Here is a 15,637-nt window from a genome sequence, read left to right on the forward strand (position 1 = left end):
TTATTCATATAATTCTCAGATTTAGCCATTCTTATATTTGCTTGTTCTTATGTTATTGTACTTTGCACACCTCTGTTGCTTGTGAAGCTCGCACACAAGAATTTCACTCACATGTACTGTACCAGTGTACCTGCACATGTGATGTGACAATAAAAGTGATTTGATATTTTACATTTTTAATCTAAAATGACCTCTAATATAGCTACACGAACACCGAAATCCAACTCCCACACACATCAACTACCCATTAGCTTTGGCCTTGTAACTGAAAGCGTTCAGATTGCTCGCGAGTAACCAAATTCCTCAAAAAAAGAAAAAAAAAAATCCCCCAAAAACTACAATTAATTCTCTCGTGAAAAGTCTTTCCTCGCTCCTCTTTAATTTTTTTTTAATGATTTTTAATTTAATTTTACTTTTTCCAGGCTGTTAATTCTGACGAACTGGAGGTCGCAACTTATTTAAAATCTAAACATATTTTATTTTTATTATGTACTGTGCATGAAAGCACTGCATTCAAAAATATATCAACAAGGGAGTTACACTTCCTATGATTTTTTAAAACTTACATGACACATGGGAAACAGCCAGCAACCCCCCCGCAGCTAACGCAGTCTATTCTCGTTTATCCCAACAATAATTATATATATTTTTTATGTATGTAACAAAAACTGTCTGCTCATAGGGGCTTGTCTTTTATTTTCATAAAAGCTGTGTGTACAGTACAGTGTACTTACCACCTCTTTATGCTAAATCTTTCTAAAATATTGTTCTCTTTTGTTTTTGCCGAAAACAAAAACTTGGATGAAGGACATTTTGTAAAGTAATAATTTAACACTGTGGAACTGTTATTTTTATTTAACACTGCACTGTTTATTTGTAGAGTTACAAGAGTTACAAGCATGCTTGTTATTCATAAAAAAGAAGCCTATTGCACTCATTATTGGATTTTAAATTTTTATACTGTATTACTGTGTCTTCTGCATTTTATTAAGGTCTTTTACCAGTGTGTAATCTGCCCACGTGACCTGCAATATATACTGAATAATAAATTCAACATAAAATAAATATTAATATAATAAATAAATATTTTATTCAGTAAAATGCTAAGGTACTTTAATTTTTTTTAAGGTCATACTACAAAATACATCAATGTACATCGATGACAATAAAAGTTCTACATTTTAATGACCACATAGTACATCAGCTGAATGTTTTTATATGGAAGTGTTAATTTCAGCCACAGACCTTAGCTTTAAAACTTTAAAAGTTTAGAGCTGGAGATGGAAATCTTATGTGTATCATACTCTCTGTGGATCATCCGCATTGAATAGCTCGAATAAATAAAAAGGAATATTAACTCTCAAATGAATCTATAGTGGAAGATCTATACTAAGAAGAACAGAAATAAACATGTATTTAAAATTGCACCCAGATACCTCAGTGAATGCATTTCTTTATCACCACTAATTAGTAATTAGTTTATAATCTATTTCATGTTATCATTTAAAATGAAGTGTATGACCAAAAGCCTGAGTGAAGAATGAACATTAATTCTTTCTGACAATGATGGACTCAGTGCTTCAGGAAAAAAGAAAGGTATTTAAAATACAAGAAATATGACAGATTCCGTTTCATAAATAGTCATAAACATACTTAGACAAAAGCAAAAAAAAAAAAAAAAAAAATGACGGTCTCTAAGCCCTTATTCACAGAATTTCTGTTCAAACTGTAGTGAGTACTTTGCCAAGAAAAGGCCATAGCAGCAGCAGCTTGATTTGTTTGGATACCTGCAAAACCATGAAATGTCCACAGTTTCCTAAAACAAAGGTGAGATCTTGTTTACAGTAGTCACAGTCATGTGAGGTTTCATGTGACTGTGCATTCAAACTAAATACACCCTTTCTGCTTCCACAGGAATTATGCGAGTAAGTAGCAGCCAGATACTAATCAAATGGACTTGATTTACTGATTATCTGGAAGTGTAAAAGCAGAAGTTTTCACAGTTTGTGTTAAAACAATGCAACAGTCTTTCCAAGAGTGGATTTCCAGTTCAGACTGTGCAATGCTCAGAGAAACTGCCAAAAGCCCAAAACCTACTCTTCAGATTCTGCAGACTTCGGTTAACAAATTCAATGTTTAAGTTCATGACAGTACAATTAGAAGAAGGCTGAACAAATATAACTTGTTTGGAAGTATTAACTCATGAATAAGAACTACAGCACTCACAATTTCATGTGTAAAATCTTTAATATTACTAGATAATAAGAAAAATACAAATGCATTTTAGCACAAGGCTTTCCTCAGCAGTTCTAATGCACACGTGGGCGCAGCCATCCACAAAACACTACCGGGACCTAATCCCTAATAGGCACAGGTGGTAACAGTTGATAGTTTGTCAGCATGCAACACTGGCTGTGCACTTCAACCACAGACCTAAATCCTTGAAACATGTACAAAACAACACGCTCCATTAACACTGTCTGAAACACACAGCTCCCATTATTTATTTATTTATTTATTTAATTGGGGGGGGGGGGGGGGGGGGGTTGTTGCAGTTGAGCCTGTTGGTTTTCGTATTTGCAAGGGCTGCCAGGAGAAAACCTCTTCTCTGTAAAAAGGTCATGGCAGCACAGCTTAGACATTTAAAGAATCCACAAAACTTTTTGAACAATGAACACGACACCAAAGTGGGGATGTTATAATTTAATAATGCACACACAAGCATATCAGGACAAACACCTCATATCAACAGTCGCAGAGGGCTGATGAATTGGACTTATTTTCACCTTCATGGGTAATTTGCATTCATTGCATCGACCATGAACTTCTTTGTAAACCAAAGTATTCTAGAGTCAAATATGAGTCCCTCACAATCCCAAGCACAGCAGAAAATCTACAGCCGAATAGCAGGAAAAAAAAAAGAATCAAGGTGGTTCAAGGGCCCAAAGTCAGACCTCAAGCTGACTAAATACTGTATCAGGAACTGTGCACAAACAAGTGCACACAGAACTCAATGAAGTGAAGCAACACTGTAAAGAGGAGTGGAACAAAATTCCTCCACAACAATGTGAGAGACTGATAAAGTCACACGGAAAACGATTACTTCAAGTTACTGCTGCAAAAGGTTCTTCTTTATGCTACTAAATCACAGGACTGCACGGAGTCCTCTGATTTTCCACAGATCGTTCCATACCAGAGCACACCCACTGTCTACGTGCTAAATCATTACTATACATAAACGTATTCATGAAAAACAACAACAAATACTTAAATCTGCATCAAAACCACCTCTATCGTGTTACCACTGTCTCACTGACACCAAAATGTTGTGACTACACCAACAAAGATAATGTAGTTCTGATAGAAAGATTCAATTTGTTGTTTCCATGACAGAAAAAACAAATAGCCAGAAATGTTCCTATATTTATCTGATGTTGTTTTCACTTTGAGATCACACTAACTCCACGCGCTTGTGTGAATTTGCTCAACAAACTGAAGAAAACTGCACACAATAAAGCAAAGCGGACTGTTCTCGTTCAAAGTCATTACAGAGCACTTCCTCCCCCTGTGGTTCACTCCTGGAAACACAGCTTCAGACACAAAAATGTTTTTAAAGAAGAAAACAAAATAGCGATAATAATAATATGATTGGATAAAAAAATGCACCAGATTCTGTGAATTGTGCCACCAACACAAGAACTTTTATTGCGGCTGCTGAAAAATCGAGTATCCCCCCCCAAGTCAGTGTTATTGTAAACTGACTCTGTTGCGTTACAAAACAACATAAATCACTGTCTTTGGGTAAATACCTGAATTATAAACCCAGAAGGAAACAACGTGCAGTAGCACATTCGTGTTAAAAAAGTAGGCACCGTGTTGGAAAAAGAGACGCGGACCCTGACTTAAAAAGCAGGAAACGTTGCATCACGACGAACAGCGTAAACAACGTGCATGGCCACGTGGGCTGGACGCCCACTAACCCCCAGCAAATCAGCGCCACGTCGCGGTTTGTGTCGAGCGCTGATTGGCTCCGAGAGACAAGCGCAGCGCACGGCTCCATTAAATGTCTTTTACCATTACTGGGCACGGGTAATGCGTACTCATCTTCAGCCCGCAGCAGTCATTTTTGGAGCGCACTGCCATGAGTAACACGGACAAAAAAGAAGAACAAAGCGATTTATTCGCCGGTTTCCGCACGGCTTATAAATCCTTTGCAACAGATGCCATACACGTCGGTCAGGAGCCGGAGCAATGGAAATCTATGGCTGTAGTGCCGCCGATTTCCCTTTCTACCACGTTCAAGCAGTACTCTCCAGGAAAGCACGCTGTAAGTATCCCGTTACTTTAGGCCAGGTTAGGATCAGACTCGTTCCAGTGTTATGGACGATACGAAGCCCGATGGTTTCTAAGTGTTTGTATATTTTTAGGTTATTCTTATACTATTATTATGTTTTAGCTCTGTATGGAGGCGTGTCTTGTATTATTTTTAGCATGTATAAGAATGTCTCTTTAGGTAAGTAAAGTTAACGTAAAATCTGTGAATTCAAGTGTTTTTAACCCACTGCATGCGACTGACTGCGCACTCTGTTAAATAAGAAACTACCCTCAGTCGAAAGATGAAGCTTGACTTGTATTGTAATTCCTTCCTGCGTGTGATAACCAGTTCATGGCCATCCATTACTGGGAGTCTGTGTTAGATAAATATTGTTTTGTTTCCGCTTTAACATCATTATCTCTCCATGTTTCAGATTGTTAAAGTCGTTTTTTCCCTTCTCATTGCTTCTGGCATTGATTGGCTTACAGATGACAGATTTCTAGCACTACACTGACAAAAAGAGGCAGGACATTACACAGGAAAGAAATTCTTGAGGGCAGAGTTCACTAGTGTCAGTTTTCATTGCTTAATGTTTCACAGTTATAAGACTCCTCATATGTAATGCATTACCAGTTAAACTTTTTTTTTTCTTATTTGCAAGGGCTGCCAGGAGAAAACCTCTTCTCTGTAAAAAGGTCATGGCAGCACAGCTTAGGCATTTAAAGAATCCACAAAACTTTTTGAACAATGAACACGACACCAAAGTGGGGATGTTATAATTTAATAATGCACACACAAGCATATCAATACAAACACCTCATATCAACAGTCGCAGAGGGCTGATGAATTGGACTTATTTTCACCTGGACATCACCTTCATGGGTACTTTGCATACTCCTCATTTGTAATGCATTACCAGTTAAACTTTTTTTTTTTTTTTGAGTTTTTGCACTCAGGTCAGCTTTCTTCACACAAACCACTTAACCTCCATTAGAAGTGGTAATTTTTTTTCTCCAAAAATTAAAAACGTATTTTTTTATTTCATTTACATCTTTCTGATCTTTTCAAAGCAAGCCGTATTTTTCAAAATCAAGGAAAAAGAAGGAAAAACCCGACTATGTTTTAGACAAAAAGGGTGTAGGCAGAAGCAACAGCTTGTATGTACCTGCAACATATATATAATCCAACACAAAGTATTTTATAATAACATTAATAATAATAAATATCTACTTCTGTGGGGTTTTTTAATACTTAAACTTAACAAAAGTGCCACATACCAAGTCATCACTGATCACTAAATAACTGCATCCCCTTACTGTCTGAACAGGTGCAAGCAAGTATTATAAATGCTGACCGTGGTGATGAAATGTAAAAATCTTGTGTTGATGTAGGGGTTCGAGTATAGCCGGAGTGGAAACCCTACCAGGAACTGCCTTGAAAAAGCCGTAGCTGCACTGGACGGAGCAAAGTACTGTACGTCAGCCAACCGTATTTCACAGCAGTGAATTTAAACAACATGTTTTAACATCGTTTTACTAAATGTTTAACGCTTCAAAAATGACAGAGCCTTCCAATTTTAGGCTTCTCTGACACGATGATGAAAATAATTCCTGCTCTGGACAACTTCTCACACCTTTTCCTCTGCAGGCCTTGCTCTCGCTTCAGGACTGGCGGCCACAGTGACGGTCACTCACATGCTCAAGGCAGGCGATGGAATCGTCAGCATGGATGACGTGTACGGAGGTGAGAAACCACTTTGCAACTTGGCCAAATGTGTAAAACAAACTCTGTGAGCTATGAGACGTTATCTTGTTTCCTAGATTATGTATGCGTTATGTGGTTTAGTGATACTAACAGAGATTCTTTTTTTTTTAATCACAAGGCACAAACCGCTACTTTCAAAGAATCGCAGCTGAAGTCGGCCTGGATGTGTCTTTTGCTGACTGCACAAAACCACAATTGCTCAAGGCTGCCTTGAAGCCAAATACTAAGGTATGTCAAAGCAAAAATTACACTTCAGAAGATTTCAGAACATGTGTTGTTTGTTTGTTTGTGTTTGGGTGCACCTTTTAGGAGATGTTTCCATTTTATCTGCAAAATAAACACATGCTGTTGTACCAGTGTCTGGTTTGACTAGTATGTTGCTTAATAGGGCGTGTCTTTAAGCTAACTGAAACGGTCATTGTGAATCAGCAGTTCGAGTGATTTCTCTTCTGGAAGTTACACCCACCCCTCCCTCCGCCCCCATGTTTGGTTTGACTTATACGTCATCTCTTTGCTCACGTAGCTGGTGTGGATTGAAACACCCACCAACCCCATGATGAAGGTGGTGGACATCAAGGCCTGCTCCGACTTGGTCCACGAGCACAACAAAGACATAGTGGTGGTCGTGGACAACACCTTCATGTCGGCCTATTTCCAGGTGAAACTTGACCCACGGTGCATTTTGTGCGCTGTTGATTGTGTAACAACAGTTCGATAACCTCCTGCAATCAAATTCCAGTTCATCCTGGAATAATTCAGGAAATGATTTACTCTTGTTTCTCTTGTGCACCTTTAGCGCCCCTTGGCTTTGGGAGCTGATATCTGCATGTACTCAGCCACCAAATACATGAATGGTAGGTTCGATTTTACTAACCTAACATTTGCATTAGAAGTCGATGCAAACATTTTGTGAGCTTAGTCACATGATCTGTTGCACGCTAGAAGGGATTAATTACTTTAGTCCTAAAATGTCTCCAAAATGTACCAAAGTACGTCTGAAATGGGTGAAATAAGATCTTAAGCTTAAATGAATAATAATTGTAAAGCATTGCTAAAATGCTCACGTTGCCTGTCTCTACGATTAAAACAGAGAAACACATGCAGGGATCACCAGTGAAGTTAGAACTTTTGTCAAGGTGTTTGAATTTGATGCTCACCCAGTTAGTTTTGCCCCACCATCATCACATAGCAAAGACGCACAAGCTCAAACACAGAAGAGCAACAAAGTCAACTCCAGTATAAACTCTGTGTTTTGGACTTCTCTTTATTGTTGTATAATCTGTTTGGCAGGCCACAGCGATGTGGTGATGGGACTAGTCTCCATGAACAGGGAGGATCTGTACGAGCGACTGAAGTTCCTGCAAAATGGTGATTAAATACAAAGAGTGCATCAAGTGTTTTTTTAATTTTTTTATGGAAATGTACAATAAACCTCTTTATATGCCTCCATGCCACACATTGTATTTGGAGGCTCAAGTTCTGACCAGTTTAAATTCTCTTCAGTAGGAAAGTATTTGTTGATCTGGATTTTGGGAGGCTTTGTTTGTAACCTCTTTGGATTTTCCTTTTCTTCATGTGATCCCGCCTCTGCGTCAGCACTGGGTAGTGTGCCGTCTCCTTTTGACTGTTTCCTGTGTAACCGTGGATTGAAGACCCTTCACCTGAGGATGGAGCGGCACTTTAAGAACACCCTGGCTGTTGCCAAGTTTCTGGAGGCTGATCCGAGGGTGGAGCGCGTCCTCTACCCAGGTGATTTGCTGTAAACATTTTAAAATCACACATACCACAGACTTGTCAAAACATGCCTGTCATTATCTCCAATCTCAATCTTTACAAGGAAACTCTTGCTGATTTAGCTTTAAGCTTATTTGGAGGAGCCTGCAAAACCCAAGTTGCACAGTTTGTTGTACATTGTCTTTTTAGGTCATTTGAGGTCACACTGACCAATGGTGACCTTCCCCATTGAAACACTGTCTTTTTTTTTCACAACTCTGGTGGTCTTACAGTTAAACTATAAAAGTCTGACCTTTCCTGGTTTCATCTCTTTATGCTTTGTTTGCCAGTTATTTAGTCGACAACATTGATCCAAAGAACCATTGTTCTTTAAACCATTGTCACTGTCGGTCACTTGAGTTCACGTTGCTGAGCGGTGACCCGTGGCACGCTTCTTTTTTTTTTTTTTTTTGGTTTTCTAGCAAAACGCACTCCCTGCCTTGTGTTGCCCTCTATTTCTACATAATAAGTAAATAAATAAATACTAGAGATGGACCGATCTGATATTACGTATCGGTATCGGTCTGATACTGACGTAAATTACTGGATCGGATATCGGAGAGAAATAAAAAATGTCATCGATCCATTAAATATCAAAAAAAGCACCTCAAAACTTGCGACATGGCGTAACTCGGCTCATAACCGTAGCACATCGCAGCAGTGTGGTCACGTGATAGAGCGGCTGTGTGTATTTGTAGCCTCGCTAGCAATCCAGCATTTCATCTCCGAGGAAGTGATCCCAGAGAGAAGTAAAGCAAGTGTGTAAGTTCATCTCTGAATGTTTGTAAAGCATTCCCGCGTTAAGCTTAACAACCGATTTATGGAGCGATGGCCTCTTCTCTCTCTCTTCCTCCCTCTCCTGCTGCTACTTCAATCATGAAACTGATCAATGATCAGCTGATCGGCTTTTCTGTCGCGAGTCCGTCTCTCTTGTTTGTTTTTGGCCCACTTTGCACCAGAAAGAGGAAACCAGCGGCTGAACAACAGCAGCACATTTAAGCTTATAATCTGTTGTTAGAATTTATTTAATATTACTTTCTACACCAGGATCTTTTTCTACATAGCTGACGGCTATGCAGGGGCGGATCTAGCAAAGTTTAGCCAGGGGGGCCGATAGGGCAAGAACAGGGAAAAGGGGGGCACAAAGACATACTTTTCTTTCTTATTCTCATTTTAAATGTCTAGCTTTTAATAAATAATTATCCGAATCTTACACCCAAAGTTTTAATCTGATGTAAAATGTATAGAAGTCTAATAGTATAACTATTAAGTCTAATATACCCTAGTAAGCTGTAGTACTTTTTCATTTGGGAAGGTACCATCTGTGCAGTCTGCAGTTCTGTTGAAGAAAGATGTTGAATCTATTTAATTATTCTTGAAATTTTTTTTATTTCTGTGCATTTTTTTTTCACACTGCATCAAATTAAAGTTGATTACGTCAATTAAGCATCATGAGGTGGGGGGTGGGTCCCTATTTTTTTTTTTTTAATTTTTTAATTTTTTTTTTTTTTTTGCTGGGAGTTTTAGAGCCCTATTAGTTAGGTTGCTTACTCTTTAAAATACCAGAATAGGGAGGATGGAGCAGGTTTAAGTTTATTAGATTGATCAGTATTGCTGAAATATGAAATATTTTGGGTGCAGTGTATTTTTTGCATACAGGTATAACAGAATAGCTTTAGTTTTTTTTTTTTTTTTTTTTACTTGAGTATGAACTTATACAAAAAGCAGCAAGATATTAAAAAAACAGTTTTATTGAAAAACACACTATATCGGATTCATATCGGTATCGGCAGATATCCAAATTTATGATATCGTATCGGACATAAAAAAGTGGCATCGTGCCGTCTCTAATAAATACATAATTTTCTATTGAAAGTAGCCAACTGAATGTGTCTCATCCATAAAATTTTTTGCCCCTCCTCTGTGCTAATTTTTAACTAAGCAAACTGATTAATCAGCATTTTCCCTCCAACTTACTTTGGTGTTCATGGGTAGATAACTAACTTTCATCTTATTGTGCTGTTTTTGCCAATTATTTACAGCTTTTGCCTATAAAATATAATTTAGTCAGTTTTCTTATTTAAATTAAGTTGTACGTTACCAACTTTTTCTTTAAAATTAAATTTGAAATTTTGAGATATGTCTTCCCTCTTTTGACACAGGCCTGCCATCTCACCCCCAGTACGAAGTGATGAAGAGACAGTGTACTGGGTGTCCAGGGATGATTGCCTTCAACATTAAAGGGAAACTTGAGCATGCTACTACCTTCCTCAATAACCTCAAAGTAATTTGGCTCAAAGTTTTTATTTATTCTGGCCTGTTTGATTTTGCATTTAATAAGCAGGTTGCTGGGCTTTAGGAAAACTATGAGATGTAGTGCTGTGAAAAACTAAATGCACCCTTACTGTGTTTGTAGGGATTACAAAGAAATGGTTTAGTCGAGCTACTATCCCTTCTGGCTTCCTGTTTGGACCTCAGACACTATATTTTCACTTTCTTCTTATTTCTTGCCTTTCACAGCTTTCTCAGCTGCACCTAGAGGTAAACCTACTTCCTTATATAGAGAAATGTGGACGGGGTAGTGTGCAGATAGGTTGCAAATTGTATGAAGATTAAACAAGACTGTTGGTCATGAACGATGAACATACGCACTGTGGTAAGAACAAAATAGGCCAGTGCGACTGTTTCATAAATCCAACTGCAATTTTGTGTGCAAACGATTATTTTGCACAAGATGATTACTTCAAGTTGTTGCTTCTAAAGGTTCTATAACTAATGAGTCATGGGGTGTACTTAGTTTTTCATAGGACTGCATAGAGTCTGTATCAGGATCAGATGCCTTCACTGACCGGACACACACGCACACAGACACAGTGACATTTTCAAACGCTGTTTTTCTACAAGACACATTACAAACTTTCCAAGTTGATAATATTTCGCTACATTATAATAGCCATAATTAACATGTGACATCAGTTTATACTTGCTGCCAAATTCATCACATTTTTTTTCACACTGGAAAAACATTGTTTTCATGTTAATTTGACCAGTTTTATTATAGTATTTGTTACAAGTGGACCATTGTGAAGCAGCATGATCCAAGGAGAACAGATTGTGGACTTCACTGTGTGTATGAAAGGCCTATGTAAGCTCGCTGTTAATGTCTGAAAATGATCCAGACCACAAATAACAGTGAAGAGTGCTGCTTTGGCTTGTTTCCGTTGTGGGTTACTAATTGTCTTTTTCATTTTTTGTAATTCCCTTGAAACTTTTGTGCTCGCCTGTACACATTACGCGCCGTGCTTCACTTCATCTTCATGTCCTTTGTGGTCTTATTTCAGATGTTTGCGATTGCAGAAAGCCTCGGTGGGTACGAAAGTTTGGCAGAACACCCGTAAGTGTCACTGTAGTGTTTTTATTCTTGGCAGTGTTAAAAGTACACTCTTCTGTAAATGGTTTACTGTAAGCTTGCTGCAGTTTAACACAGACCACCACAAGGGGGCAGCAGAGACCAATAGATGAGCCCTATCAGACTCCCTCAAACTACACTCAACAAAAATATAAACGCAACACCTTTGTTACTGCTCCCATTCCCCATGGGATGGACGTAGAGACCTAAAATTCATTCCAGATACACAATATAACCATCCCTCCCAAACAGTGGTCGCAAATCAGTCCAAATGTGTGGTAGTGGGCACATCTGCTATATTGAGATAATCCATCCCACCTCACAGGTGTGCCACATCAGGATGCTGATCTGACATCATGAGTAGTGCACAGGTGTACCTCAGACTGCCCACAACAAAAGGCCACCCTGGAATGTGCAGTTTTTTGCGCTATTGGGGGTCTGGGGACCCAGAACCGGTCAGTATCTGGTGTGACCACCATTTGCCTCATGCAGTGCAACACATCGTCGCATGGAGTCTATCAGATTGTCAATTGTGGCCTGTGGAATGTTGGTCCACTCCACTTCAATGGCTGTGCGAGGTTGTTGGATATTCGTGGGAACTGGTACGCGCTGTCGTATACGCCGGTCAAGCACATCCCGAACATGCTCAATGGGTGACATGTCCGGTGAGTATGCTGGCCATGCAAGAACTGGGACATTCTCAGCTGCCATCTGCCCTGAACAATGTGAACCATGATTCATCCGTGAAGCGCACACCTCTCCAACGTGCCAGACGCCATCGAATGTGAGCATTTGCCCACACAAGTCTGTTACGGCGACGAGCTGGAGTCAGGTCAAGACCCCGATGAGGACGACGGGCATGCAGTTGAGCGTCCCTGAGACGGTTTCTGACAGTTTGTGCAGAAATTGTTTGGTTGTGCAAACCAATTGTTCCAGCAGCTGTCTGGGTGGCTGGTCTCAGACGATCTTGGAGGTGAACCTGCTGGATGTGGAGGTCCTGGGCTGGTGTGGTTACACGAGGTCTGCGGTTGTGAGGCCGGTTGGATGTGCTGCCATATTCTCTGAAACGCCTGTGGAGACGGCTTATGGTTGAGAAATGAACATTCAATGCACGGGCGACAGATCTGGTTGACATTCCTGCTGTCAGCATGCCAGTTGCACGCTCCCTCATTGCTTGTGGCATCTGTGGCATTTTGCTGTGAGACAAAACTGCACATTCCAGGGTGGCCTTTTGTTGTGGGCAGTCTGAGGTACACCTGTGCACTACTCATGATGTCAGATCAGCATCCTGATGTGGCACACCTGTGAGGTGGGATGGATTATCTCAATATAGCAGATGTGCCCACTACCACACATTTGGACTGATTTGTGACCACTGTTTGGGAGGGATGGTTATATTGTGTATCTGGAATGAATTTTAGGTCTCTACGTCCATCCCATGGGGAATGGGAGCAGTAACAAAGGTGTTGCGTTTATATTTTTGTTGAGTGTAATTGCAACACTTTATGTCCATTATAAAGTCACTGTCTATGCTCTCCATTAGAATCTCAGCATGTTTTTCTGCTCATGTGTAATCCTTCTCTATCATACCGTTCAGGGCGATTATGACCCATGCATCAGTGCCAGAAAATGAGAGGAATGTGCTGGGCATCAGCGACACCCTGATCCGGCTCTCCGTTGGCCTGGAAGACGAAGCCAACATCATCGAAGACCTGGATCAGGCACTGGCTGCTGCTGTAAGTATCAGACATTAAGTTTTTGTTTTCTTTCTGTGTTGTGGTGGCATCAAGTTTACGGGAGACTTGAGTTGACTTCCTGAGAAGGTTAACTTTACCTGTTGGTCAAGCTAGTGCTTTAGTGAATAAAATGTTCACTTTTTTCTACCAAAAACCTCTTTTGGATACCCTCTCCTCAAATGGATATTTGCTGTTTCTCAGTATATACAGTGCAAATGTTATTTTTAACTTCTTTGTTGGTTCAGCAGAAACATTGTCGTGTTCCCAGAATTCATTTTCAAGTTCATTACTCAGTTTTAAGCTGTCTCACTGCAGTGCAGCACTGTAGTGCTTCGCTTTCAGACTTGGCAGACTGTGTCCAGACATCTGCATCTGCATCTTTATCGCATCTCGTCCTCTGGCAGCCGGTGTCGACGTCTGACGTTTTCGTCCACCTCTCTGACTGTCTCTGGCCTGGCACGGTGGCAAAGAGTTTATTAAATGTGCTTTTCTCTGATTCATCGTTGTTCTGGTTGGCGTGGATAGTTTAGGGATGTGAGTTCTGGTGTATTTTATGAATGGATGCAAAACTAAACACGAACAACTCGTTCTGATTTACGGTCACCCAAATTGGCCATGATTCTGCTGCATTAAAACTCCGAGCTCTAGCGCACTGGTTTGGGATGATTCACCGCTAATTCCCATCCTCTAACTACGCTGTCATCAGCAGTGCATTTGAATTTCCTAAAATCTTGTTACGACCTCGTTTAGCTGTACCCTACATGGCACTCTGTACCTCCTGTCCTCAGCATTCAGATAATGCTGCTGCGTCCTTCTGCTGCCCATCTGAAGAAAATGGATATTAAATGGAGACAAATCTCTCTAATGACTGTCTGTGGTCCCAGGAAAAGGCACCTCTGATTTGTGAAACATTTAATTGGATAGGATGGCAGGTCAGATGGGGGTAGACGGGTTCATTTCCAGTTGAGTTTTATCAGGAAAAGTTGGCTGTGGACATCAGTTGGTCAGTTAGTGATGTAGTTTATGGTGATATTTCTGTAAGATCCTGGGTTTGGATTAGTGACTGGTTTTGTCTTTGGCCTATATTAATCTAATCTGGTCTTGTCTTTATCGCAGTCATTTTGGTATCCCGTCTAAGCTCATCAGAGAGTGACCTTTTTATTCTTAGGGGAAAAAAAGAGAAGCTGGATGTGGATTGTACATTTTATTTATGTATTTATTAAATTATTTTAATTCCCCCCTCTATCTTCTGTTCTCTTTAATAGCATCCAAAGAAGTGAAATGTCTTCAGATGGCATCCTTGAGGGTGGAGGAGTCAAATTTGGGATGAAAGACCCGAGTTTCCAACATGTGGGACCTCAGCTCAGTGACATTCGCCTGTCAGGGAAGCTTGTTCTTGGGGAGGCTGACTTTTAGGCTGGTTTTACTTTGTTTTCATGTTTGTTCTGTGCTTTGTTATAATTAGGATTTTTCGAAGGCTTTAATCAGGCAAAGTCCTGCTCAGTTAAAATTGATGAAGCACGAGTTACTGCTGGAACAATGTCAAACAGACACTTTTCTGAATAACCTGGCTATGAAACTGTGTCTTCAGGTTGATTCATGGTATCAATGTGCAGATTTTTAGATTACTTTATATGCACTTCCAATTCACAACGTAAGTCATCTACCTCAGGGCACTTTAGGTGGCAAGGTAAAGACTCCACACGATCATCTGCAATCTGAGGCTCAGCTGCCACCTACTGACCAAATGTTAGAAGTGATAGTGGCTCTCACAGTTTTGGACAGAGATTTCTTTTTCCCATGCAGAACAATTGTTTTACTCAAACTAGAAGGTGAACAAAAAATGCTGCATGTCCTTTTTGTTTGGCCAAAACTTTGATATAAATGAACTGTTACTAAGAGAGGAGGAGCTCCAGATATTTGCTAGTAAACGTGGGAGGGTCTGGTATACACAAGTGAAGACGTTCCCAGCAGTGACTCCAGTTGAGGTCTGTGTAGAAACGGCTGAATGTTTTTCCAGGAACATCTCTGAGAATTATGCTTGATAAAGAGCTTTTTATGTTTTTAAACAAGAGGTTGAGACATGTCAGAACTCCTTTGGGTTTTATCTGTGTGACAACACACACGCCATTTGTGCAACCCACTGTACTCCCACATCACAGCTCATCATTTACTGTAATCGAAAAAATCCATTAAAATCAGTCCAAGTGCAAATCTGTGCCCGTCTCACTTCCTCTCAACCATCGTGCTGTACAAGCACAAGTCTTGTTGTGAGTTCAGCATCAGCAGTGGGGTGGGGGTGCACGGTGGGGCAATTCCCAACTTAAGGTGTCAGATCTTCTGCAAAAGACTGATCAGTACCCACACCTGCAGTCAGTAATTTTATGTAATTATTAAATGGAGAAAAATGTATCATGTTCATCAGGATACAAAGATTTAGTGTGTGTGTTTATATCTTCCAACAAATTGTTGCTTTCTGATGAACCTATAATGTATCCATTAAAAATACAGAGGAATAGGGAAGTGGTTTGTGGAAACCACCATATTTGAAAGCAGTGGGTGGAAGCACCTCTCCTTTCCAACTGTGTTTTACGTATGTGGCTAGAGACTGGCCACATACGTAGGCGGCCGCCTGCGGTG

At 40.0% G+C, this 15,637-nt stretch overlaps 1 protein-coding gene across 1 annotated transcript; it reads left to right on the top strand.

Moving 5' to 3' along the window:
* Window positions 1-4,068: 4,068 nt before the first annotated feature.
* On the top strand, window positions 4,069-15,211 carry cth (cystathionase (cystathionine gamma-lyase)). Its single transcript, XM_085383014.1, has 12 exons — window positions 4,069-4,327; window positions 5,707-5,788; window positions 5,963-6,058; window positions 6,198-6,307; window positions 6,603-6,737; window positions 6,876-6,933; window positions 7,370-7,447; window positions 7,676-7,828; window positions 10,015-10,136; window positions 11,194-11,246; window positions 12,859-12,997; window positions 14,263-15,211. Exons 1-12 carry the CDS (start codon window positions 4,142-4,144, stop codon window positions 14,275-14,277), a joined length of 1,227 nt encoding a protein of 408 aa, XP_085239140.1. The 5' UTR covers window positions 4,069-4,141; the 3' UTR covers window positions 14,278-15,211.
* Window positions 15,212-15,637: the final 426 nt, after the last annotated feature.

The sequence above is a fragment of the Rhamphochromis longiceps genome, linkage group LG15 (genome assembly GCF_057381845.1).
Source record: "Rhamphochromis longiceps isolate RC_006_pf linkage group LG15, R_longiceps_female_GT1.1, whole genome shotgun sequence".
In the NCBI taxonomy this organism is placed as follows: Eukaryota; Metazoa; Chordata; class Actinopteri; order Cichliformes; family Cichlidae; genus Rhamphochromis; species Rhamphochromis longiceps.